At 46.5% G+C, this 27,812-nt stretch overlaps 1 protein-coding gene across 8 annotated transcripts; it reads right to left on the bottom strand.

Annotated features, from left to right (window-relative positions):
* Positions 1 to 1,164: 1,164 nt before the first annotated feature.
* On the bottom strand, positions 1,165 to 27,755 carry DPP8 (dipeptidyl peptidase 8). Of its 8 annotated transcripts, none has more exons than XM_065688019.1 (20): positions 27,633 to 27,755; positions 23,817 to 24,086; positions 22,183 to 22,295; positions 21,110 to 21,283; positions 20,195 to 20,363; positions 18,875 to 18,985; positions 18,398 to 18,526; positions 16,426 to 16,487; positions 15,310 to 15,410; positions 13,799 to 13,976; positions 12,366 to 12,525; positions 10,852 to 10,931; positions 8,827 to 8,979; positions 8,075 to 8,210; positions 7,146 to 7,291; positions 6,183 to 6,329; positions 5,817 to 5,969; positions 4,576 to 4,718; positions 4,081 to 4,192; positions 1,165 to 3,513 (listed from the first exon to the last, which is right to left on the bottom strand). In XM_065688019.1, exons 2-20 carry the CDS (start codon positions 24,073 to 24,075, stop codon positions 3,391 to 3,393), a joined length of 2,649 nt encoding a protein of 882 aa, XP_065544091.1. In that variant the 5' UTR covers positions 24,076 to 24,086; positions 27,633 to 27,755; the 3' UTR covers positions 1,165 to 3,390. The 8 variants fall into 8 exon arrangements, 7 of the variants coding, with proteins under 7 accessions (XP_065544091.1, XP_065544086.1, XP_065544087.1 ...); XM_065688014.1 differs by lacking the exon at positions 27,633 to 27,755 and adding an exon at positions 26,093 to 26,140; XM_065688015.1 differs by lacking the exon at positions 27,633 to 27,755 and adding an exon at positions 26,079 to 26,134.
* Between the last annotated feature and the right edge of the window lie 57 nt (positions 27,756 to 27,812).

The raw sequence follows: 27,812 nt of genomic DNA, 5'->3' as shown, positions 1-27,812 counted from the left end.
GCACAACCAAACCCAGCCACTGCAAACGAGAAGAAACTGCTGGCATCAGCACTCAAGTAGTTCAGTATCTTGTTGCTCAGATCCCCTTAGTTCATAAATATTCTTGAAAATATATGAAATTAAAACATTCATCTCAAAGATATCTGTGCAACCGATATCCACCATGCAATGAAGGCTCAATCCTGCTCCTGCTTGGAGCAGGTATACTCCTGTAGGCAGAATATCCTCCAAAGGGACTCATCAACGTCTGTTGTGAGAGCCATAGGGATGGTTCCTCCTCACATGTGTTTTTCTCTACAGCCAGCCTCCCTTGCATGTGCTCCCCCAGGATCTCAGCAGTTCTGCTTAAAACTCGCATTAACCAAAGTAGGTTTTAACATGCAGGAAGTGACAAAGCATCATCTCAAATGTCAAACAGGCTGGAAACCTCTTTCTGGAGTGACAATACCATCTCCTGGACTATAAAGTACAACCTCAGAGCAGGTACTCAGAGCAGCCACCACTTTGTGCCAGCTCTGCTCCAGTGCCAGGCCAACACTTCAGCATACAAGGTGCAGGACTGCTACTCCCCCCGAAATACCGATGCAATGGTCCTGAGCACTAACAGCTTCCTACCTCTGCATCTCAATTGCAACTGGCTTTGCCCTTTTTCCTATGTCACTGGGAACTCAGCTGTTGACTGCAAATCAGATCTCTCCTAAGGCATCTCTCACACCTTCACCTACAGGCAGGCATCTCTGCAAGAACTGCAACACTGAGTCCTTGCAGCATTTCCAGAGGATAAGAGAACGCGGGGTCTGAAAGTGCTTAACTACTGTAAAGGGAAAACTGTAGGAAAGAAAGAAATACATAATTTATGTTGCAAAATAGAGTACTTACAGTACATTGTACTTTAATAGCTTTTGATATATATATATATTTAAAACAATGGAAGGATGCATCATTAAAAATTTCCATGTCAGCACTTATCACATCCTGTGCTAAATCCAAACCTAGCCTGGTTTACTTGCATAACATTCAGTTCTTCAGTTCCCCAAAAAAGCACTGTTTGCTGAAGGCCATTTTTGTTCTGGTTTTTAAACAAAAGGATCAATGTCATCTTAAAAACCATATACATTTACATTCAAGGGTAGTTACCTCTAGAAAAAGAACAAAAACACCCCAAAAAGCAAGTTAATTTAATATTGAACAAAATATAAACAACCTTGGAAAAGGTGATACTATCCACGTGTAATTTTATACATATATGTATATATGAACAGATATAGATATATGTATATATATAATACAGCATAAACACATAAGGAACACAATGGAATTCCAGAGTAACAGCTTATACTTGTTTCTACTCACTGTCATGTTGTTCTAGTTCAAATGCACCAGCACATGTTTCCATGTCTCAATACTGACTAGAGCACACTCCATAGGGATGCTGAATTCACTTCAGCCACATTAACTGCTAGGAGTAGACATTAGAGGAGCTAGGCTCCTTCCCTGCCATACCCTTCCCAAAAATAAAACTGTAAGCCTGTTATTGACCTGCTAATGGTGTTTTAACTGATCCATATATAATTACTGTGATCCAAAAAACCAGAAAATAGCCCAAACTGAACATCCCCACCTTGGAGGATATTCGTATTTACTACATGCCCGTTTGCTTTGGCTATCTTTTGTGTAACCCCCCCCAACCCCAGATCCTATTCTCATACACAGATTTTACAACCATGTTAAGTGCACCAGCACCAATAGCTTTGGTGCATATGCCCAGCAGCCTAACTGAAAAGCGATGCGGTTTGATACAAAACAGCCAGGTTGTGTTAAATCCTGGAGTCTCAGGATCAAGCTGAAGAGTACAAAAGCAAGGAAAATACAAGGTTACAACATGTGGAGTACTAAGAGCGTAAACACTGAGAGTGATTCCAGATTTTCAAAAGATGAAAAGAAAATCATGCTCTGCTTCTCTCTAGCACCAAAACGGAAAGAAAAGGAAGTTCTTAGGTTTCTAAGAAAACCATTAAAACTTATAGGAGTCTCAGAGACAAGCCCCAAGGGGAGAATTTCCTGGATTAAAGAGAATCATTTTGCTATGGGGTTTCTATCCTAAACGACCTGTTGCAAGTTAAAAGTGACTTCACACACTTATGATGCTTTTTAGCCAAGCCTGCTGCTTAGTTAAAACCTCACTAGCAAAAACACAACTGGGACTGAATATCCTTTAGGCTTAGCAGGGTTACTTTAAGCTATACAGAAGGGGGTTTCTCAAATACAGCATCATAATCATGCTACACAGCAGTGGTAGGAAGGATCCAGGAATGGAGCACTGAACAGAGAACAAACCTGGGAAACAGTCCCTTAAATCAAGCAGGAAATTCAATGAAGCAGTTCATATTGCCTCACATGTAGTGTTCAGAACGTCTCTCCTCCCCAAATCCTCTGCAGACCTTTGAATGAGAGTACTGAGTTTTAAAATTGTAACAGGATGCATATACCTATATCATGCTGACTTGATGGGAAGAAACAGTGTTACAAAACCAGCCCCAGGGAAAATGTCAGTGAGAAATGAGCTGCACTTTTAAGCTTATTTTAAAATGTACAGAGTTTCAGCTCTTTGACTTAAGTTAGTCTGCATGTCAGAATAAAAGATTGTTATGCCCGTATCACAGTAAAATATCTTTTCACTTCCCCACTGAAATCAAGTACAATCAGGATAGGATTTCAAGCTGCTGGAAGAAGAGTATGATTTATCCTGGGGAGAGAAGAAATCATTGAAAAGAACCTGGCATCAGCTGAACTGAATCCAGAACTTCAATTCCTTAGGAAGCAGCTTAAAAGTCTTTCTTCTTAAAAAACAATTAACATCTAGACAGGTGATGTGTCTACCTTGTGACCAGCTTCTAAGGAGTGGGACACATCCCCTTCACGAAGCATAAAAGCTATATGATAGCATTTAAAATGTAATACAAGTTGGAACCATTCAGGTAAACCCTTGCTGGGTAGTGAGTAAATCATCCAGTATTATGTAATAAGATACCAAGGAACACACTGTAAAAATACATCAATTGTGTCATAATTCTTTTAAAAAGTGAAGATCTGGTGCTGTAGAAGTACGTTGGTTTCAGCTTCAGCTCCTCCCCCAAGAGAACACCCATGGTACTGTGTCATACCCCAGACGTTTGCTTTTATTTCCGTCTTAAGCTTTCAAGTTACCAGGTCACTGGACTTTTCATTTCCTGTATGGCACCAAGTTTGCTCTTTAAAAAGTGTCTGTGTGTGTACGTGTGTGTACATGTGGCAGGCACCAGAATGCAATATTCCATCCTATTTTCTCTAGTTTCCTACGTCTCCTTGTCTGGTGAAGCAGCCAGTGGAGCAGAGTTCTGCAGAGGTCAGTTACATTGCCTTCAGGGCAGCAATATGAGAGCCCAGGTTCTCTTGCAGGTAATACAGGAGGTGGAGTTCATAGTGCTCTCCTGACTCGGGCACCCTTATGCTGTGTCTCTCCTGAGGGTAGATCTAAAATATAAAATAAAATCAGAAGTACTGATAAGAGTTTGAGGCACCAACATTCAAATCATATTCAAACTATTCATGTCATCTCCTGCATTAACACTGCACCTCGGCTAATACACCCCATCTGTCAGCACCTGAACCCAGAGATACCCCACTGCACCCTCCAATCCAGCTGGTGCTGTGCAGGAGATGATCAGCCTGCCTGAACAGAGGCAGATCCTGTCCAAAGCCATCACATAAATCAGCATGCTCCCAGTTCTGCAGCATGGTGTGGGATAGCTGGGCTGCATCTGCACAGAAGCAGGTTTAATTAAAAGCATAACCCAGTTGCACACTGCATGAACACTGATGTACTGCCTCCAAACTGCAGGAGCAGCCTTGACTGCTCATTTGCCTGATATTTTCTTTTGTTTACTCATAAGATCTTCCTTTAAAAAAAAAGGAAGGCTCAAATCCTACAGTTTTACCCCAGAATTCTGAGCTGCTGCCCAGCACAGCCATGTTACAAGTTCCAGTTCTGGACTCCTCAAAGACACACACATCAACTTTAAATCCTGATTCTGGCCTTACCTGTAAATCATACGGTTTCCCAGCTCTCACCAAGAAACTGAGCAGAATACTAGTGTGTGCAAAGTGAACATTCTCATCCAAGAATCCATGTAGCAGCAGCAAACGGTTCGGTCTGAGAAAAACAAGAGACATTTGTAGACAGCATCCCAGAACCATGCAGAAAACATCCTGATAACTACTTTTTAGCTAGTATAATGTGGCTCTAAAGTGCTAATCATAATTGAAGATATGTTTGTCTTTCTTTAGACATATAAGATAGTCTTTAATTACAGCTAGTATAAAAAGGATTACATGGAATTGCCTGTAATTATGCAAATGTTCATTCAAGTATTAAGTTTATTAGTGTTGGGGTTTGGTATTTATTACTTTTAATTATTATCTGTGCATATGCATTTGTGATTCCAGGATTCAATTGTCAAGAACAAGGAGATAAAAATGTGTCTGTGGGGCTGGAACTTTCCTGGTAGCAAAAGCAGAAGCAAGAACCAAACTTACTCAGAAGGAAACTTCTCTGCCTGCATGGCCACTGAGCCTAGGTAATAGCCCTGCTCGTTGTGATCCGGGTGGCCCATGTAGCGCTCTGTGTAACCAGTGTCATAGAAAATCCACAGCGTGACGGGTGCTCCAGCAATGGCAACCTGCAAGTTCAACAGGGCTCTCTCAGCGTGGGGAGGGGAATGACAATGCCTGACTCCGATGTGGGGATGTCCCTCCCTCCCACAGCTCTATCCCAGTACAACTATTGTTACCCAAACCACACTGGTAAGTTTATAATGCACAGCCTGCAGTAGAAAAAGAAAAGCAACCCTTGTTCTCTCTGCCACCGTTCATACATATCAGCGCAGGTCAGCTCTGACCTACATGTGCTTTTGTCCAAAAAGCAGAGTGCTCTGGTTTCAGGTTGCAAAACCTGTGTTCATTTGAATATCTAACAGAAACTGGGATCAATAGGTCCCTAGGACTCAGCAAACTACTCTGCACCACCAGCTTGCAGAGAGGCTGTGAAAGAAAGACCAATGAGAGGAAGAAAAAGCACTAAAAACCCTTTTGCAAGGCAATAATCCTTAAGGACATGAGACAAGTAATTATTAAACCTCCCAGTAATATTCAGGTTGGACTTAGAGAAAACAAGAGCAGCCACAAAGAACCCATCCCGAGAGCAGTATCTTGCTCTTATCACATCTACCTTTGAGACTTGTCCAAGAGCAGTCTGGCCATTTACTGTAGTGATCTAAAGTCACAAAATCACAAGAACCTCCTTTCAGTATCTCTCCTTATCCCCAAGCTGCCCTCCTGGCTGCTTCAGAACACACTGCTACAAAGCAGCAAGGGCAATTTGATCTGGAATACATCAGGCTGCAAAGAAACTATTCTCTCAGGGCAAGAAAGAGGGGAGGAGAAACAGCGGTCTCGTTTTTCAGCAGGATCACTTCCCTCAGCTGGTTCAAAGCACAAAGAGCTTGGCAGACACAAAGCTGGCAACAGCTGATACTATATAAGGTGCCTTCTGCATAGGTGACCCAAAATTGGTACAGCTATACCAGCACAGTTGAGTTACTGCAAGCTCAACAGTCCAACAGTTTAAAGCTCTCTTAACACAGTTCCAGAGAGGCAATATCCTTCTGTGCTCAGGTAAATGGGGTGTCTTTGTGCTATGAACATCCATGGGAGGTTACATGATTAAGGGAAAAATTCTGTCTGCATCACCAGAGTAAGTACTCAATGTATGAACATACCCTGAAGATATCTGACCTCTGCATTAAAGCCATAAGAGAGAGGTAGCCTCCGTAGGACCAGCCATGAATGCCAACACGATCCAAATCAATGAAGTCATGCTGTGACGCCAAATACTGCAGCCCCTCCACTTGGTCATCGATTTCTATTTGTCCCTGGGAGAGGAGAGGAAAAGGTAAGTTTTGTTCGGTTTATTCTCAGGCTTTCCAGAGGTAACCACCTTCAGAGCTTTGCTGCTTCCGTTCCTGCAGCACCCAACCACCCACCAGCACGCCACTGTGCTGTTACAGAAAGATGACCCCTTTCCCTCATAAGGCACTAAATACACACACAAAGAAATGAAGAGGCAGACTCAGAGCTCCACTTACCATTTTGTATTTAAAGGCTCCTTCAAACTTCAGGCCTCGGTGGCAGGACCCCCTGTTGTCAATGACAACAACAACATAGCCTAAAGAGGCCAGAGTGTTCAAACGGAAATACTTGATTCCTTTGAACCGATTGTTCACGAGCTGTACCTGGAATAGAAGAGCAGCAATGTCATGTAACAGAATCCAGAGGTTCCCCTCTTAATCCAAGTTCAGACTTTATTTACTTTCCTTTAAACGTTTCGGATATTTTTATAACATAAAGTTTTCAAGATCTCTGCTCTCTGCTGCAGGATGCTCTCTCCCCGTTTGTGCTCTGCTACGAAATAAACTCTTTTCACACAGTAACAAGCCATTCTGTGTCACGGATCTGAAGAGCTGAACTAAGGACCACTGCAGCACCAACGGGCATGGAGCAAGAGGGGTGGCTGCTGACTGCATGACCCAAACCTGAGCTCTCATGCTATCTGCCTTTGACCATAGCAGTGCACAGTAGAGTTGGGGAAAACAAAGCAGGGCACAGTAGAGTTGGGGAAACCAAAGCAGGGCTAAAAGGCTCACCTTCTATTCAGCAGTGGGAGAAGGACAAGTGAGGAGCAAGCTCTCCTAAGCACGTAATGGTCAGTGCTGACAGAGTGCTCCACTCACATACACATGAGGAAGTGGAAACAAAGGACAAGATCCCTATGGAGGAGGAGGAGATAGAAAGGAAACGGGGACTGTCTGCACTCTTCTTTCTCCCAGTTCTAGTTTTGCTGCTCCATACCTGTTCTCAGACAAGTGGCTGTGCCTCAATCTATGACCCAGAAATCATGACTGCTTACAACACCTTTGGCCAAGCAGCTGCTCACCAAAGAGGCAAATGCTACACACTATCCTCAGCATGGGGTAGGAATTGTTCATTAGGGAGAGCAGTGGAGTGATCCAGGCCAGCCCACACCACTGCTCCCTAACTTCCACACTCACCTGAGGACCTCCATAGATGAAGAGCACAGTGGGGTACTTCTTTCCAGGTTGCAGGTTATGAGGTTTGTACATCATCCCATAGAGCGTAAACCCCGTGGAGCTCTCAAAGGAGAACACTTCGGGGGGAATGTAATCAGGAAGAGGGCCTGCCATGGGAGGGAACAGACAGCCTGGTTTAAAAGTGAATGGATGCATAAGGCAGCTCTGCTTCTGCCAGATCACCAATCTCCCTGCAGTCCCAGTGGACCCCTCCCACACTTTCCAGTGGATGTGGCTGGGAGCAGGGAGAAACTGGGAATGCCTCAGCTGTAGAGGAGCTTTCTCAGTCCTATCCTGTTCCATCCCTGCTCTCCTATGGATGGTAGTGCCTTTTCTCCCCTGACATGACCATTACAAGTATCCCATCCTTTCCTAACCCCACTTAGGACTCATCTCATTAATAAATGGGAAGCACAGGATATGGAGTATGCATCAGGAAAGGAGAGATGAAAGGTAACAGAAATACAATGGACAAATAAAAGCCCAAGAGCTGACTCGCAAAGACGTTAGTAGGCAGCAGCACACAACTACTTAAGATATGTATGCTCCTTCTCAGAAGCATGATCCTTAGCAGGCATATGGCACAGAGTAAATAAGGGTGCTTAACCAACTCCCCTGATGCTAAAACTGGCTGTCTGCAGTTTCATCTGGTTCTGGCAGTAGAAACTTGGTAATTTCCGCTCTAAATTCCTTCATGACCAGTCTACACCCATTCGATGCTGACCTGAAAACACCACTCCTGTGCTTCCAAGAGCTCCTCACAAAAGCATAAGTTTCAGAGACAAGTCTAGCCACCGACAACAGCAAATCTCAAGCAAGTACATTCTGGGGTATCTTTCATTCTGTGATCCTGGTTGTCCTTTCCCCCCGTTCCTCATCCATGCCCTTACCTGCTGAATCTAAAATGGTAGCCCAGAATTCCTTTGTCCTGTGGGGTGCACCATCTTCAGGTCCTGTCAGGCGGTAAAGTGACACACAGTGCGGGTTCTTCTGATTACTGTACTTGCTGATGAACATGTCACAATCCTGGGGAGAAAAAGAACATTACCTTGAGCTCCCCAGTGCAGAGGCAAAGCGATCATTTCTTCCTGCATTTATTTCTTTTAGAAGGTGTTTATTCACCATATTAAACCAGGAAGTCTGAGCACTTCTGGTAACAGCAGACAGACTCTGAGAAGTTACAGACCTTAGCAAAACTCAGCCAAATTTACACCTACAAAACTAATAGTGGCATGAGAACCCTGTCACACATCCTTTTCTGGGTAAAGCATTCCCAGCTGCACAGGCTATTGTCCCAGGTGCCTGGAACCCTACCCAGTGACAGGCTCATCTCCTCTGGTGATTGCTCTATAGCCCACTTCAGGTTGAAAAATCAGGCTCAAACTGCTTCAAACAATTCATCCTGGCTCTTTTTGCCTGAAGTGAGCTAAAGAGCAACTGAACTGGGAGGTCAAATCTAGTTTCCAGGGTGGGTTTACGCACTCAATGTACGACAAACAGAAGCACACAACACAGGGTAAAATCAGCTTCTGTTACATTCAAATACAGCCTTGCCTGCTGACTGATGAAGAACAAGACTAGAGACAAGCCACAGCACACCCAGGCAGCCCTGCCTATTAGGGCCTCACAGACAGACAGGTACCTGGCTGACACAGCAGGCGTGAGAGTAACCGCGTTCCGTCAGCCGCTTTATTTCTCCTGGATTCTCGTAGTTAACAACGTACAAGTGATGCTCTAAAGGCGAGTCTTTTGTGCCTTGGAAGTACACCAGTTTTTTGGCTTCATCAACATAGATCTGTCAAAATCAAAACAAACAACACATCCCTCAATATTGCTTCTTGCCAAAACAATACCCAGTTCTACTGCTTCCAAGTCTCCTCCTTAGCCCCTCCCCATACAGCTGAGCTGGAGCCAATCTGAAAGGAATAAACCAACTGACTGTTCTTACCGTACCCAATTCCATCAGTTATGATTTGCACTTCATGCCTTGCTGCTCAGCTCTCTCATGCAGGTTCTTTACTCTTCCCAGTCTCCCCTACTATTTCCTATGCTAAATAATTGTGTCCCCATGGAACATAAACACTGTGTATCGTAGCTAAAAAGAGATGGGGTTAACGGATTTGTGCTGATCCCTCCGACGAGTATCTGTTGATTCCAGAACAGCAGTTGGACACACCATGATCACAGAATCACAGAATCACAGAATCCCAAGGGTTGGAAGGGACCTAAAAAGATCATCTAGTCCAACCCCCCTGCAAGAGCAGGGTAACCTACAGTACATCACACAGGAACTTGTCCAGGCGGGCCTTGAATATCTCCAGTGTAGGAGACTCCACAACCCCCCTGGGCAACCTGTTCCAGTGCTCTGTCACTCTTACAGTAAAGAAGTTCTTCCTGATGTTAACTTCCTATGCTCCAGTTTACACCCATTGCCCCTTGTCCTATCACTGGATATCACTGAAAAAAGCCTAGCTCCATCATCCTGACACCTACCCTTCACATATTTGTAAACATTGATGAGGTCACCCCTCAGTCTCCTCTTTTGCAAGCTAAAGAGACCCAGCTCCCTCAGCCTCTCCTCATAAGGGAGATGTTCCACTCCCTTAATCATCTTTGTGGCTCTGCGCTGGACTCCTTCAAGCAATTCCCTGTCCTTCTTGAACAGAGGGGCCCAGAACTGGACGCAATATTCCAGATGCGGCCTCACCAAGGCTGAGTAGAGGGGGAGGAGAACCTCTCTTGACCTACTAACCACTCCCTTTCTAATGCACCCTAAGATGCCATTTGCCTTCTTGGCCACAAGAGCACATTGCTGGCTCATGGTCATCCTCCTATCCACCAGGACCCCCAGGTCCCTTTCCCCTTCACTACTTTCCAGCAGGTCAACCCCCAACCTGTACTGGTACATGGGGTTGTTCTTCCCCAGATGCAAGACTCTACACTTGCCCTTGTTAAATTTCATCAAGTTTCTCCCCGCCCAACTCTCCAGCCTGTCCAGGTCTCGCTGAATGGCAGCACAGTCCTCTGGTGTGTCAGCCACTCCTCCCAGTTTTGTGTCATCAGCAAACTTGCTGAGGGTGCACTCAGTTCCCTCATCCAGGTCATTGATGAAAATATTAAACAGCACCGGTCCCAGCACCGACCCCTGAGGAACTCCACTAGTCACAGACCTCCAGCTAGATTCTGCGCCATTGACCACAACTCTCTGCCTTCTTCCTTTCAACCAGTTCTCGATCCACCTCACTACTTGATCATGATGTCTTTCTGCTCATGAAAGATGGAATTTCCTCACTGATACCTCACAGTATTTTTGTTCCCTTCTCTTTAAGCCTTAAATTTAGTGGGGAAAATTCCCTGTTGACAAGGATCCACACAGGAATGTGCAGGGAAAGAATGCTGTTGCTTGTGCTGCTTTCCCACACTGCCAAACCCACAACCTCTGGTGCAGAATAGCACATCAGAAGTAGAGAAGGATGAAAGCACACTGCATACCAAAAAACCCCACGATACATATGCTCAAACTCAGTATCATGGAGTGGCAAGGTCCACTCTTCTCAGGGAGCAGAGCCTCACTAATGTGACATGTACCAATCTGTGAGGCCCCAGAGATTATCCCTACAGTGTGTTTTGTTTGTAGAACATCCATACAGTGAGAGCAGAGACTTACATTGGATCCATGTCTGCCAAGCACTTCCCATTCCCCACTGGTAATCGCTATCTCCTCTTTGATGAGGCACTTGAAGTCACCTGCAAGCAACCAACAGAGAGAATTTACACTTTAACATTTTACAAACCCCATGGTCACAGTAACACTTCCTTCCTTCCAGGCTTTTCTACCAGACTAAACCCAGGAGCAACGTACCCTTGCAGAAGACCCGCATCTCTGCCAGCTCCCCAGACAAATGTTAGGACTAGTACTGTTTTACATTGTGTGAAATAGGTGTTAAGGGATTCACAGGGTTCAGCCTGAGGCCTGGACAGCTTTTCTATGAAGTCCTTTGTCACTTGCACAGAAACAGAGGTTTTATACTGAAAAATGGCTGTGCAAAGGGAACCTCAGGAACCAAAAAATGGTGATTTTTCAAACAGGATGGGAAACAACTCTGCTTGTATAAGATAGTCTCATTTCCCCGAGAATGAGGGAGATTTAGCAAGAAAAAGGAGTCAGATACATTCAGAGAAACCTAATTAACCCAGGATACAATGCTACCTGGGAAAAATCCCACCCCAAACAATAGTTGCATAAAACTAGGGCCTCTAGTAAAATGAGGTGTGTTTTTTGTGCATGCAGAGCTCAGCAACTGCCTTCAACACACACACAAGTAAATTAAAGTATCACAGCGTGAAACTGTAAATTAAAGAATACATGCTGTGGAAAAGCCACTCAGGTGCTTTGCACACAGCTTTGTCCTGCATCTGAGCAAGACCAAGCTCTGACTGCAGCTCAGAAGCACGTGGTCCTTGATGTTTTTGCTTAAAATGGCTCTTCCTGCATTTCCAATGCAGTAATTTTCTCCTACCTACATCTCTGTCTACGCAGCAATACCACGATTGGTTTAAAAGCAGAGAGGAATTCTCTGAATAGTTCTCATATCATAGGTTTTGCTGCAAGGGCACATGTTCATTTATAAGGGACTAAGATGCGCGCCCACTCAGAGAGGGAGGCTCTCTATGGACCTTTTTGCAGTGCCTTCAAACCATGCTCATTGTCAGCCTCTCTGCTACCAACCTGCTTGTGAAGGCTGACAAGGACTGTGGTGTGTTTACCTGGAAAATTGAGCCCTGTGCCTGTACTAGATACATTGGACCCAGTATATCAGACACATCCATGTTACTGCTATAATGATTAACCTCTGACAAAGTCAGCGCACAGGCAGTCCCAACACTGACAAGGAAAAGCCAACAAAGTGCATTTCACAGTATCACAGGGAGCTAGCTTCTCATCTGAGTTTCTATAACTTTTCCCTCTAGTCCCTAAGGAAGAATCGGGGTTAAACCTGAAGCACACTGAATGCAGTATAACCCCTGGACAATCTCAAGAATGACTAACAGTGAAGTGCTTTCCTGGACAAGAGCAGGAGTTTCCAATCAGACAACAGTTCCTGCCAGCTGGAAGGACATTTATTTCCTCACTAGCTGGTAGCAAATGCCCAACTAACTCAAAACAATGATTTCACTTACTTGGAGCAGGGAGGCCTCCACAAGACCGCTTATATTTGCTCTCCTTCAAAACCGAGGTGACTTTGTAGAGGTGCCGGAATCCTGTTTTACACTCGGAGGCAAAAATGAATTCTATCTCATCTTCATGAGTTTGAGGGAAGACATAGAAGATATCATGGATCTGTGGAGATGGAGCAGTGGATTACTGTTATCAGCAGGATTTTGGCACTGAAGTCACATAACACAAGTTGTTCCTCTCACTGCTCAACTCAAACACAGTTCACACTAGCAGGGTGCAGCACTAGGAGAACCAGTAGTGCTTATGAGCATGGGGGTGTCTGCAGGCAGCAGCCATGGATGCTGCACAGCTCCAGGCTTTTTCCTCATCTAACTCTAACTTCTGGCCACCAAACTAATTATGTGAGTTTTTCTGCACCTGCCTTTCTAGCTTAGATACAGAGGTGGGTCCAGCTCTGCAAACAGGATGAGACCCACCCAGAGAAGCCAGAGCTCAGTGGCCTCCTCTGTCCAGTAGCCCACAAGTGAAGGGTTACTTAAAGAAAGAGCTATCATCTACACACTCACGAAGATGCCAACTCTTCCTTCATGGAACAAACTTTTGAGTGACTCGGAAGCATTTATCTGCACAGGATGAGCTGCCACTCAGAAAACATTCCAGCCAGTAAAAATAATGGAGAAAGGAAAATTCACTACACCACCCTGAAACTATGCACACTATTGGTAGAAAATGTGGTATCACAGAGAACACTCGCTGTATAGGGACTATTTAGTGCCAGGCTCTGTGCAAATGCTCTGCTGAAAGATCCAGCTGTCAGTGATTGGGGTTCCCAGGCCTTCCTGCACCCTGGCACACCTCCAATGTGATGCCATTTCAGAGACATTGATTTTTATCTGCAGAGATGTGAAGAGCACTCACTTTTACAGCATTAACCTAGCACACAGGTGGCTGCTATCACAGCACAGGCCCCACAGCACACCTCCCAGGGGACTACATACAGATGTATCTCACCAGACCACATAGCTAAGGAAGGGTTTTAGGGGCTGTTAACAGATTCCTGGGACTTGTTCACCCAATATCATCTAGAGAGACCTTTGTTGGCTGAAGGACACTTAATCTGCTGGCATTGCTGTTGGTGAACAAGTGGCACCAAGAATCTGGAAGGTGTCAGTGGGTAACACTGTGGCCATGGAATGCCAGAGCCCTGTGGGCTCTACTCCTATTTCTGTCTGACCACTGTGCAGCCTCAAAGCAGTTCTGTTTTCACATCCCAAATCCCTGTGTTCTCTACATACTGGTTTTTAAGCATGAAGCACAGAATATACACACTGGGAACGTTCTCCTAGGCAGCAGAGTAGCACCAACGTTGCTCATGTGCTACAAGCAGAGCCTTGAACAACAAACCATCAGAGAAGGCTGAAATTCAAATTCTTACATTTATCCAGATGTCTGTTGTTTCTTCATAAATAATGAAAGGTGTAACAGAATCCGGTACAGCATCGATAAGTTTCTGTCTTTCCATTGCATCATCTTCTGTGGGGATGAATAATGCAGGAGGGATCAAGACGATCTGAAGTCGAGTTTGGGAGCGATCCAGCAAGATGGACCAGATGCTGTTGAGGAGACAGATATTAGAGAAATTAATGTGCACTCATAAGTACTGGGTCTGAAAATCTCAGCAGACACTAACTAGCACTAGGCATTATGAGGGAGTCAAGAACATTCCATTTCAGGTTGCGGCTTACAAAGCTACATGTAAAATTTCACCCACATAAACAAGTCTTCCCTAACACAAGAACCTATTTCACTTCATTTCAATATTGCATAAGCACTGCAGGTTCAAAAGTTTAATTAATTCTGTTCTCCCAGATTTGAATAGTGCTTTAAGGGAGAAAGAGAAGAGAAAAATCAGGGGAATAATGAAGCAGAAAAATTTCAATTGAAATTTGAGGATACTTGTGAAAATACTGATGTTTTCAATCTATACCTGGCAGAGAGTAACACTGGCACCTAAATGGATGGGCAGCAGACCCTGCCGTACTTCTGATGGCTTTGCATGTAGCTCTAACAATAATCCTACAAAAAGCAAGATAAAGTAGCCAATGTCTCCCTGCATTTCTTCCACATTTTTTATGGAGGGAAGGAAAAAGGTGAAAGCCATCTTTAGACTCAAGAACTGAAAAAGTGCAATTCTGGAGAATAACGGAATCATCGAATTGTTTGGGTTGGAAAAGGCCTTTGAGACCACCAAGTCCAACCATTAACCCAGCACTGCCAAGTCCACCACTAAACCATGTCCCTGTAGTCCCATGTCTACGTATCATTAAAATCCCTCCAGGGATGGTGACTCCACCACTTCCCTGGGCAGCCTGTTCCAGTGTTTGATAACCCTTTTGGTGAGAAACCCTTTTGGAGAAGCTTCTGGTGAGTTAGAAACACTGTACTACATCATCTACAGGGTTAAAAATGACATGCAAATGTAAGTAGCACTTACAGCAGGTTTTCTGATCAGTAAGTCTGGTCAGCAAGGATGGTCCAGTGGTTAAGGCGCTAGCCTAGGGCCTGGGGGACCTGGGCTCATTTCTCTCCTCAGCCACAGACTTCCTGTGTGACCATGGCAAGTCACTTAGCCTCTCTGGGCTTCAGTTCCCCATCTGTAAAATGGGGATAATAACACTGCACTCTCTCTCACAGGGATGCTGAGAGGACACATACATCAAAGGCTGCAAGTGCCCAATACCAAAGCAATAGGGCCAGGTACCAGAGAAAGAGACAAAGAGGACTCCGGTTTGGGATCTGGAAAAATCATCCCCTTTGCACAAACAAGTTTGTAGCAATGTAAAAATGAAAGCAGGCTTAAGCTTGAAGAAGACAGAGACCACTACATTCTGCTTCTAACTGTATTGCCCCAAACCCTCTAAGCAGAGACAGGATTAACATACGCACTATTTTCCTTCTGGCGTCCACCCAGCTCTAGCAATGTACTCTACTCCTTCAAAGAGGATCTCGAACGGCTGAACTAGCTCTTTATCCACAACATCTGCAATCTGTTGACAAAGCAGCAATTCAGTGACACTGAGATGAACCCCCACATCCAGTTTTTCATGCATGATGAGAGTCTGGACACAGAAGACTTCTTCTGTGCAGCTTATGCAATTTAGATTGCTCAGCCTTTGCAACACAGGGGATTCAACCCCATCTCTAGCCAGACACCAGCATAATAGGAGAGCTGCACACTACAAGCACAGGCAGGGCTGGGACTTGGGAAATCTGGATGCTCCTCACCAATCCACCATTCGTCTCCGACAAGTCACTTGAACACTCAGCTTCCCCGTGTAAAGGGGAGGTGATTTGTACCAAGCTGTTTTGTGAGGTGTTTTTATTGGCAGCTGTTGAACATCCTGCATGACATCCAGTTATCGGCGTGTTTCTACTTCATGATATGCAGCTCTGCATTCTGCTCCTGCTGGGACTGGGAACAAGTCACAGTGGTACCCAAAGGGTCCCAATGGCTTTGCCTGCCTTTGCTGGCTGACGTCAGCATCACTATCCCAGCAGGTGACTGTTGATGGCTGAAGTAGCTCAAGAGTAGAGAGAATCCCAATAACATATGACTGTTACTGTATCTGGTAAGATTAATTTCCCAACTGTCTGAAGATCTTGGACTGCGCTGTGGAAAATTCTGCAAAGTTCATCTCTTTCCATATGCTCATGCTTATGTAAGGTGATATTGTCTTTGCAAGCAAATTTTCCCCGTATCTGCAGCCAATCAAGAGATCTGTCACATAGGAAGATCTAACCATCCACACCTAAAACATTCTGCTCTGCAGCTGAGTTTGTAAACCAGTGGTAGGGAAGGAAAGCACAGCCTTGAGAAACACTGCTGCACACACAGACACCAAGTATCTGCATAGGAGTGAGGCAAGTGCACGGCCTCTAGAGAAGCCATTAAGCTATCACAGCCAAGAAAGTTTACTTGTACTGAACTGGAAAACGAACTTTACTAAAAAAGACTCACAGAAATTACAACTATTTGGAACACAAGCAGAACATAGAACTTACTCTGCCTTCTGCATTGATTGTCACTTCTGAGAGCTTGAAAGTGACCTTCGGATTTGCAGTACCTATAAAAACAGATGTTAAAAGTCAGACAACAGTTGTTTGCTTCCAAGAGGGCAGAGTTGAACTGTGGATTATTGTGGTGTTATTCATACAGAACTGGAAAAGGCAAACAGCAGAATGCTCTTTGATCAAATAGCCTACTTGCACATGTGAGGGACAGCACAGGCAGGGAAAAATGAAACTGCAAACATGAGGTAGATTCATCCTGCGCACAGATCTGATTAAGAGCCATGCTACTGTCACAGTCTTCTCTCCCACAGTCAAAGGATGCACATGCTCAGGAGTGATGAGGATAGAAAGCAAGCTTTGGTTTACTGTTTGGCTGTGATTCTCAAGGTGGCACACTGAAAGCGATCCAGTGCTAAAAAGCATTTATGAAAATTAAACACTTATAGACCTACTGCCATGACTAGTGCAGTTAAGATAATAAAGGTACATATTTGTGTTGAACACTGAACATCTGAAGTTAACTCTTTACACAAAGCCTGCACAAAGCAGCAAGTCATCCTGCTGTAGAGCACCTGCAGTGCTAAATGCTGGGGCCTGCTTCACAGGAAGAGAGACTGTAAAGAATAAAAGCTGTTGATCCACAAGAAGCCACATGTGGCAAGTTCTGTGTGCTCTGAATACTCTCAGTACTGCTGTGAGAACTCTCACTTCATCAACCTGCTTCATACCTGCTTCATACACAAACATGATGCATTGAGGTGAAACGACTTGCCTTGGGCCCGTGCTGCCTACCTGAGCACTTAGCATCTAAATAGGAAGAACTTTCTCCACTGGCTCAAGTTTGCCCTTGTAACAACCCACAGCAAAGGACTATTGTCCCTAGAGCTCAGACTGGAAACTGAGGCCCAAAGATTAAAACCTGGGTTGGCTCATTTTCCTGAACTGCTGATATTTGCATTGAACTCAGCTATGACAATATCATCTCAGAAATCTGGATGTACACAAGTGCTTAAAAAGCACAAGGAGTCATCTCTGGTTTCCCAGGCTAACACTGTGCTTTTCTTCCTCCTTGAAACAAGTAAATCAGCATCGTAAGCAGAAAACTTCTCCCAGTGGATCAGAGAATCTGCAAGACCTGGATGAATTCTGCAGCTTGGGAAGGTCAGCCAAACAGAAGGTATTTCTCCAAAAAAATGAAGATTTCGGGTGTGAGGAAAGAGAATAAAGCACTGTTACTTGTGAGCAAAATTCCCTCCTGTAATAGTAGGGAAATCTCAGAAAAACAAAGGTCAAACTGTTCAAACTTGCCCCATACACCTGAATCGGCCCTTGTCAGGTCTGCTTAAGTCTCACCTCCCTGCTTCCAATGGCACAACATTTGCAATGCTCTAAGCCTGCCCTCACCCTTTTACTGTCTGCAAATACGACAACAGGAGGTGTTCCTGGTTGGCTACAAGAATGCTGAGTTTGCTCTTTGAAGTCCAAGAGCAATCATGGAGATCAGAGTCCTCCAGAACTCGAACTGCCAGGGCCCTGCCAGCAGCTGAACAGAAACCCTTTCTCAATTAATGTCCTTCTGGACATTAATTCTGCAGCTATTCCCTCAGAGACACAGGGCTGTAATGAGAACCAACCCCTCCACAACTCAAATGTGCCAGGATCTGAGACACCAGCTCCAAAATAGTGACAATCAGATAAGGTTTCTGCCAACTCTTGAGACACCCAGACTCGGAGCTCTTAGTAACCACATGGCTGGAATATCAGCACAGTCACCAGTGATTAATGTAACCTCCCCAGCAGCAGCTTCCCCAGACATACTTTCACCACCTGCACACCAATTCAAAGACTACTCAACACCTCTCCAACAACCGCCTGTTCTAGGCTAGGAGCATCACTGCTGTCAGGCACATGGAATAGAGTATGTGTCTCCCAGGGACAGAGATGTAAGGTACCAGGGTCTCACCAGTTTTGGGGTACCGGAAGGAATCTGTTCTTCTTGTCTCCAGCATGGGTGATGTGACATGAATAATTTCCACCTCTGACTCATCATTTTCTTCATAAAGAATTCGAAGAACTTTACCCCCATTCAGTGCTGCAAATGAATTAACATTTCCTGGTCAGAACAGCCCTCCTTATCAGTTATTGCAGGCATCAATATTCTCTCAGGAACACAAGCTGGTTGGAAAGATGAAATAAAATCCAAAACCTGTGATTCATGTTTCATTAAGCAAAACACTCCGAGACTCCTACAAAGAAAGTCTCTTCCCCCAGTAACACGTGTCACAAGCCCACTGCTGCAGATAGTTTAAAAGGAGCCACAGGATGAAGTTCCTATCTTCATAAAGAGTAACAGAAAAACTAACTCTGCACTGGACCGATGGGGGGGCAGGCGGGGGGCATTATTTGTGCCTGTCAGACTCACTGGATGCCCCACACTTACTTGGCTGTGCCTTTGGGCTCCACCAGTAGCCAGTGTATCTGTCAAACTCCTCCTGCAGCACAAAAGTAGCCACACCAGCAGATTTTGGATCATCCTCAACATTTGCCAGCTCTAAAAAAAGACACAGAAAAATCAGTTCATGATGTACTGCAGAAGCAAACCAGTCCTGCATTATCCTAAACATTGACCCAAGTTCATCCCTCCAGGAACACGACAATAAATCACTTCTCAGCAGATCTGTTTTCTGCTTCCACCCTCCTCTGTTGATTTATTTAGGGAGGATGTAATCCTCTCTGACATGGCTGCTTCTTTCAGGAAAGGAAAGCCATCCTCCCTTCTTACTCCTACCCAACTAATATCTCCATTTCCTACGTCCTAGTTGAAGAAAGAAAATGTTCTCTCTACTTGAGCTCAGTGAATTGGAACCACAATCTTCAATTAAGAAGGAAAACCAAGCACAAACCTTTCTGAACAACTCAAACTGAAAACACCAACGTTCAGAAAAAGGAAAGCTTCAGCATTTCATTCACTGCACAAAGCAAAAGTAAGAGGCTTACATAACATGTCAACATGATGACATCTCCATAGGGCTTCAATATTTTCCCTGTTACCCTGGAGGTAACTTAGCAGCGCTCCATAAATAATTATCATCTGAGAAGGAGTCACTGCTACAGTTTATTTTTAATGTACTTACATAATATTTTAATATTTAACTTTTAAATAGGCTAAAGTTTTATTACAAAGTGCCAGAAATTTTAATTTAACTGCAATTTAAATTCTATACTTTAAATACAAAGTGTGATTTAAATGCAAAACAAAACACTTTGGTTTTTAGAGTTTTATCCACAATTTCCCATTTTCCTTCCTCCAGGATACATGTCTGAAACACAAGTGGAGAAGACAAGAAGCAAGAACCTAAGTTACTGAGTATGAGGGGCCAGCAGAAGGCTCAGTGCTATTCAGAATCTGCCTATGCTGTCTCTAAAAGGCCCTGCAGCCCGATTTTCCTGACAGAAACTTTCCACCCACAGCTCCTCCACACAAGAAAAGGCTGTTCCAGTGAAAAGGAATGTGCTGTTTTTCAGAAGAGCCCTTCCATATGGACTCAACAAATAACTCATTCTGCCAGATTCCTCAGTGCATCCAGAATCATCCCACGATATCTGCACTAGAGGAAACATATAGAACAGGACAAACAAAGTGGAATAAACAGGGGCCATTCCCCCAGATTTCAGAAGAAGCCCCAGTGCCACTGCTGAATTCAGTCTAGCAGGAACAAGTGCAGAGGAGGTGCAGAGATTTTAATTCAGGATGCAGTACCATGGTGCACAAATGTTAGCCTCCTTTCTTCTCTCGTTTCTATATTAGATATCCAGATGTCATTGCTGTGGATAAATGCAATCCAATTTGGATCAGCTGGACAAAGCTTGGGATCCATGCGGATATTTGGACAACTGGTCTCTACCAAAATAGGTCTTAAAGGCTGTTGCTGTTGGAGAGAAAAAGAAAAGCACAGTAAGCAATGATAACACATGAACACTTCCAGAAACTAACCTGGATTATCTCTAAGACCACAGTAGTGTGACCACTGACTTCAAATACACAGGTTTACAACAGAGGGATCAATTTCAAACACAGAAAAATACTATGCAGATATTTTATAGGGAAAATTGTGTTTCCGCCATGGCTGCACAGATCCCACCAGAGCAGCTTTCACCAGTGCTGAGGATGAGCCACAGATCAGAAGGCAGCTTGCTTAGAGAAACCTGGCACACTCTTAAAACCAGCACCCTTTTAGGGCCTGGCAGAACATACAATCTTGTCCTCCAAAACCAACTCAGGGCACAGTAAATTCCCCCTGACAACAGGGTTAGACAGACATCAGGCATCTGTTACAATAATAAGAAATCATCGCAGCTTTGATCTCCAGCTTCAGCACCAGCAGAGAAAAGGCTGCTTGTTCTGCAAGCCATACAGCCAAACCTTCTAACACATACAGCACTGACTGCTGAACAGTGACATCTAAACCACAGCCTGGGAACAGAAGTTGCCTCTGATGTGACTCCTGACTACATGAAAGAGCAGCCTTCTTTCGGGCTTTGATTGGCTCAAGGTTATCAAGGCTAGTTGCCTTTTGAGTGCAGCAATAACTGATGATCATGCTCTTTTGCTTTCAATCCAAGCCAGAGCAAAGAAGTCCTGCAGTGAGATAGGAGGAGGGATGAGCAAACTCACAGTGAATCCATGAGGGCCTCCATCTTTTACATGATAAATTCCACTCCCTGCCTGGAACAGAAAGGTGCCACTTTCTCGGTGGTAATCGTAAGAGGCGATCCCTATGGTGCCAATCCGCTTCCTCTCCCGCAGCAACTCCTCTTCGCGAGAGTACATCCCATAGTCCAGGATGGCCTGAATATGGGCAGAGAACCCAAAATGACAATCAACACCTCTGCTCTGCATGCCATGCTACCCTGTCAGAGCATCTTTGTACACTGAGCTTCCAGGACCAGATGGCTCTGTAGGCACCCTTCTCCAGAATCCTGCTCATAGCTAGAGGCCTACTCCTGCTTATGTCTGTATCGTCAGCACACGTAGATGCAGCCCATGAACAGACCCTACACAGTTGTAAAGCTGCTAGCCACCTCTCCCCTAGCACAGCATCATTTCCACTATCCACAGGTTTAAGAAAGATCAAACTGGAGGTCTGTTATTTCTAGAATGGGCAGGAAAGTCTTTGCTAACCTTCATGAAGATACACAGTAACTGGTCTGGCTGACAGCCTCAGGAAGTAACATGGAGGTAAATACACCTAATTCCACATGGGGGGTGTCACACCTCCTCCATCCTGCCATGGTGCATGGGATAGGACCAGTGTAGGCTTGCTATATGCAGAGGTGAAACAGGAATACACATCCAAGGGAATGGGACAGGGATCTTCTGCTCCAGCATGAGTCATGGAGCTACTGAATGATCCTCAGGGGGACTCATCACTTCCCCCTGCAACAGTGATTACTGGAGACTGGAGGCTCCTTCAGCAATCCCCAGCACCTCTCAGCAGAGAATCAGATGCAAATTAGCACTTGCAATCTGTGCTGGCAAAGGAGGAATCATTCAGCAGTGAAGGCTGTAGCTCCAAACACTGCTGAGAAAGCCGTGCTTGATTTGAGATGGCTGCAGTTAGCTGAGTATAGGGAAAATCTTAAAATTAAAACATTAAACTCCGAATTTTAGCAATGGCAAATAGGTGCAACCCCAAAGCCCATGTCCTTGCTACACTGCCAAGAAGCAAGAAAGAAATTGGCACGCACCGGAAAAAGATCCAGAAGAGGCTTCCAGGAAAGCAACAGAGCTGCAGCTTTGTTTATGGTTTTGGGAATCTCAGAGTAGAAGAGCGTGTTCTCCCTGTTCTCACCAGACATTGCTGTTGTGAAAGTGAGGAGGGGAAAAAATTAATTAGCTTTCTGTTCATTATCCAAACACTCTCAAAGGATTCCCAGGAAGAGTTTCACAGGCTCTTCCCCCCAGAAAGTACTGCTGGTCTCTGCACTGCAGCCTTGCTCTGGGAATTCCCTGCTTCACAGAAATGTAAGTCCCGAAGAAAGCAGAGAACATGAAACTACACTCAGGCTTTCCCCATGCTGCCTAAGCCTGCCTGTGTCTTCTGAGGGGACCGTGTATTTCTATAAGCTTTTGAGATGAAAGAGGAACTTCCTGCTAATTCCCCTGGCTGGAGGCAGCACAAAGCAGCTCATGCTTCAAAGATAACTCGTCTTTAGGAACGTCTGAAGGTCCCTTCCTGCTCTTCTCCCTCAGTGCTATTCAGATTTCTGAAGGCTCCTGCCAAGGCACATGGGAACAGCCCAGAGGGAGTCAGATGTGCCTTGAGGAAGGCTAAGTCTGATCTATAGCTCAGGAATCGGCACATGGGAAACCAGAGCTCATCTCAGCTGGGCCTTCATCCATCCTCAACGTGCTTGAACTCAGCATCATTCTACGATTATGATCCCTACCCTCTGAAAAGGGGAAAAGGAGACAGATCAGCAGCTTTCTACGCACTGCACAGCACATGCAAAGATTCTGTGAATGACAAATCAGAGCTTAAACACCCAGCCTAAGCAGCAAGCAACGGGGCTAGAACAACATTCTGGCTCCTAGGCCTTTGCTCCTCTCCCTAACCCAGTTGTTCATGGAGTTACGCTCAGCTCTGGCAGCTTTCGACAGAAGCATTCCTCTACCTGCTCCAAAAAGCCACCGGGAATGTTGCTCACAGTACCATTTACATGTCAAATCACTTCTAGCACTTAGAAATGCAGACATACCAAGTGAAATTACATACTGAAACAATACAGGAATGAGGCACTGAGGCCAACAACAACAAATTATATTAAGTTCTTCATTATTAAGACTAAAAATGTTGAGAAAAGTCTTTACTCTTTAAGCTGCCTCTGCCCTACACTGCTATTTAGTCCCCACAGGATCCCTGAAAAACCTACTCCATCAGTAGCTGAGGCACAAAGGACTTGCAAAATTATACTTGTAATCTCTGCTCTGCAAGGAAACTTTGAAGAACAAGGTTCTATCCACCAGTTGTAATTAAGAAAAGGGAGATTAAACCTACAGAGCTTTTAGAGAGGGGATATTGTATAGAGAACAGATTTAATCCACCCTGCCAGGTAGGGAACATGCCCCAGAGGACACTTCACAGTTGTTTTCCAGCTCTCACAGGCCTGAAGAGCCACCCAACCACACCATTTGTGTGAGACATGAATTCCAGGCTCTACTGAGACATCAAAATCATGATCATGACATTTGAGCAGCCAATCTGGCCTGAAATCCATTTGGATTTAACTGCCAGGAACATCCCACTCTCAAAAACAGTCAAACCCAAACAGCTGCTGCAGGGACTGTTCAGTCAAGACACAGGCTGTCACAGCAAGCTTACCCAGATAGTAGATCCTATCGGAATGAGGTCCTTCAGGATCATTTTTCTTCACAAAAGTGAAGTCATGAGGGGCTTTTGCCATCATGTAGCCATGATACTTCCGTGTGTCTGTGAGCAGCTTCCGAAGCTGGCTCCAGGAATGTCTCTCTACATAGAAAGGTTCCGGTTTGGGCTGCTCCTCCCTCTGGACCTGCTCCTCTCTGCCCGCAGTTTCGAAGATCTCGAGGCCCGGCTGTTCAGTTTCCATGGCTGCTGCCATGTTGCATGTTTCTGGAAGAACAGAACAACAGAGGTTCAGCACCACCTTCTAGCAGCCCAGCAGACTCCCAAACCCACAGCAAAAGTGCTAGAAGGAAATCATCATTTCATGTGGGGGAAAAAAACAGCAGAACGAGGAGGACTACGCAAGAGATTTCTGCTGTGGAAAACAGGCTGTCACCACCCAGCCTTTCAGAATGGGACTAAGAACTTCGCAGAGCCACAGAGAGTTGTTGTTGTTTGCCCTTCCCTTGCCCCCACACATCAACTACTCTGATTAGTTCATGTAGCGGATAAATTCTTCCCTGTTAAGCTCTCCTACCTGCTTCTTCCTCCCTGTAAACTGCACGAATGCTATACTGGTATCAGAGCAGGGGTGAGGAGGACAGTAGTAAGACGTGGGACCACCAACTGCTTAGAAGAAACGTTAGTAGTTGATTTGGAACCACCAGGTCGTACACAATGGTCCTAGGAAACTGCATGTCCTTATTCCCATCATTCTCCTATAATTTCTTGGATTTATTTATATCTCCTTTCAAACAAAGCGTGGAAGGGTCTAGCAACCATCATCACTATCATCATCTCAGGGATATAATTACAAATACTGTATGGATAAGACTTCCAGAAGTGAGGCAATACCAGAAGGCGGGACAGTGAAAAAAGCATTTTCCAAACAGATTTATCTGCAGCATAGATCTTATCCTCCCAAACAGGCCATTAATTTAGCAGATCTCTCTTCCTGAAGGCAGCTGTCCTTCGCAAAGTATATCTGAGCTGGAATTAACAGCCCAGATGTCTCCCAAGAGGAAACCAAGTCCTTCCACTATAAATCCCAGATCTGAGGGCAGCTCCAAAAGGATCCAAGCTATAAACTCCCTCCACATAGCTCATTACCAGAGAGACCATGGATTGTCATTCCTCAAAGGGAGGGGGGGTTTCTATATATAGAATGGAAAAACAGCACAACTGTTCTGCACACTGCTACAGCAGAGCTTGGTGGCCTGACAGAATACAGACTAAATAAAGCATTCCCATTGAGCAAAGAGGCACTAAAGGACCACTGAATCTCAAGGTATGGGGCTGGGCATGGACTGGCTCTCCTGCAGCTCTGCACAGCTGCTGTCTCAGCATAGATACACAAAAAGGAAACAACCTATACGTTGGACCAAACTCATTTGATAGCACAAACTGCTACATGGAGAGCAGGGCAAATGTGGATGAAAAGTTTGGTTCCACCTTTGCGAATACAAACACAACGAACACGGACTGAACTATTTACAACACAAACATGCAGGCCCTGTAAAACTGGAAGGAGAGTCCAAGCACATACACAAAGCAGTGCTCTACTCTGACACGGGCAGAAACCGAGCATGAGACTTCAAACCTGCATAAGAAAACTCGTCTCAGAATTCCAACAAAGAAAAACCTCCTTTCCCCACCTACACCCAGGCGCTGCTATGCCTTAACCTGACATACTTCTCACAGCCCCTCCCAAGAGAAGAGACAAAACCCGCGGGACAGACGACTAACGAGCAAACAAGAGGGAGATCTGCCACCCGGCAAGGCAGCGTTCGCCCAGGGCAAGGCGAGGATCCACCCTGGGGAATCACTGCGGGGTCTGCGCCGCAGCCACCTCCCGCTCCGAGAAGCGTTTCTTTTCCACCTCCCTGCAACCAATAACGCGGGGCTGCCGCGCCCTGCACAGTGCCTCAGGGCACCCCCCAGCGCCGCCACACCGAGTGCACCCGCGAGCCGCACCGGGGGCCGAGCCGGGTGAGCCGCCGCGGGACTGCCCTTGCCGCCCAGGCCCGGGAGAGCGAGCAGGGCCCGGGAGGCGCCCGCCGGGGGCTCTGCAGGCCTGGCAGGAGGCGAAGAGCCAGAGGCCGCCCAGGGGCAGGCCCCATCCTCCCCCCGCCCCACAGGAAGGTACCGGCGGCTGCGGCCCCGCTCATGGGAGGCCGCTTCCCCCGGGATCCCCGGGGCCCACAAGCGACCTCCCCTCACCTCCCGGTACTCACGGCGCTGGCGGCGGCGACGGGGCCGAGCCGAGCCGCCCCACCGGGCCACTTCCGCTTCCGCCAGGAGGGGCCGCCAGGCCACTCTAAGCGGGGCAGCGCCCCCCGCAGGCGGGGAGGAAGCGGCGCTGCCGCACTTGCGGAGCACCACGGGCCGCCGGCGAGGGCGCCGCCTGATGGGCGGGAGGACCGGGCTGCGGGGAGCTGATGGGGGGGCACGTAACACCCTGCGCACATCAAGAGTATTTCCAAGCGCTGACAACGCGTGCTCAGCCCAGGACACCCCTGGCTCCGGTGCCGTGAGCCCCTGGGAGAACGTTCGCTTTGCAGAGTAAAGGTAAAAGCAAAGGTCTTCTCTGATCCACTATAAAGCAGAGAAAACTCTGTAGCAGGTGCCCCCTCCTCAACACAAGCACACGTCAAAGCCCCTCGGGACCTGATGGATGTGTTTCCCCGCTGGTTTTCCTGTGCTGTCTCCCATGTACTGCCCTGGGGCTCGTCAGCCCCTAAGGGTACATGGGGCTTGTGTTCAAACTAAAGCAACCCAAAAACCATGGCTACAGCTCACCCAACCTTCTGCAATGGCTTTGCAGCCCCAGAGGCTGGAAATCCTCCGCTCAGAGGCAGGCTGAGGCACGGAGCCAGTGTCTACAGACAGCACGGCCTTTTCGATCAGCCTCCCCCTGTGCAAACCTCATGAGGTTCAACAAGGCCAAGTGCAAGGTCCTGCACCGGGGTTGGGGCAATCCCAGCACAAACACAGGCTGGGTGGAGACTGGATTGAGAGCAGCCCTGAGGAGAAGGGCTTTGGGGGTGTTTGTTGATGGAAAGCTCAACACAATGCAGCAGTGCGCGCTCACAGCCCAGAAACCAACCATGTCCTCGGCTGCATCAAAAGGAGCACGAGCAGCAGGGCCAGGGGGGGATTCTCCCCCTCTGCTGTGCTCTGGTGAGACCCTGATGCAGTCCTGATCCAGCTCTGGGGCAGCAGCACAAGAGGGACGTGGAGCTGTTGGAGTGAGTCCAGAGGAGGCCATGGAGATGCTGTGAGGGCTGGAGCAGCTCTGCTCTGGAGCCAGGCTGAGAGAGCTGGGCTGGGGCAGCCTGGAGAAGAGAAGGCTCCGGAAGGGGAGACCTGAGAGCAGCTCCAGTGCCTAAAGGGGCTGCAGGGAACCTGGAGAGGGGCTTGGGACAAGGGCCTGTAGGGACAGGCCAAGGGGAATGGCTTTAACATGCCCGAGGGGAGACTGAGAGCAGAGAGCAACCTGCTCTAGCAGAAGGTGGCCCTGCCCGTGGCAGGGGTTGTGACTAGAGGAGCTTTAAGGTCCCTTCCAACCCAAACCATTCTCCATTGAGTACAACCCAGGAGCCGTGTCCTTGCCCAGGGCCGTCCCCGGGGCAGTCCTGCGGCGCAGAAGACGGGGTCAACCCCCGCCGGTCACCGCAGTGACACCCCACACCGTAAAAAGAAACCACAGGGCGCTGAGACCCAACAGTGCCCAAAAGCCACCTCGGTGTTAAAACACCCGCCGCGTTCCCTCACCGCGGTCGTGGCCATTGAGGGCAGCACCTCTGCGGCGGCGCGAGGTCCGGCGGGGACACACAGGGCGCTGAGGCGGCGAACGGGAGCGCTGAGGAGGGGCGGGGGGCACCGGGGCAGCGAGGACAGCTCCGAACCGCGCAGGCGCGCACTAGGACCCCGCGCACCAACCCCCGGTCGGGA

Source organism: Lathamus discolor, chromosome 8 (assembly GCF_037157495.1).
Source record: "Lathamus discolor isolate bLatDis1 chromosome 8, bLatDis1.hap1, whole genome shotgun sequence".
Taxonomy (NCBI): domain Eukaryota; kingdom Metazoa; phylum Chordata; class Aves; order Psittaciformes; family Psittacidae; genus Lathamus; species Lathamus discolor.
This window is presented reverse-complemented; position numbering and strand designations above follow the sequence as displayed.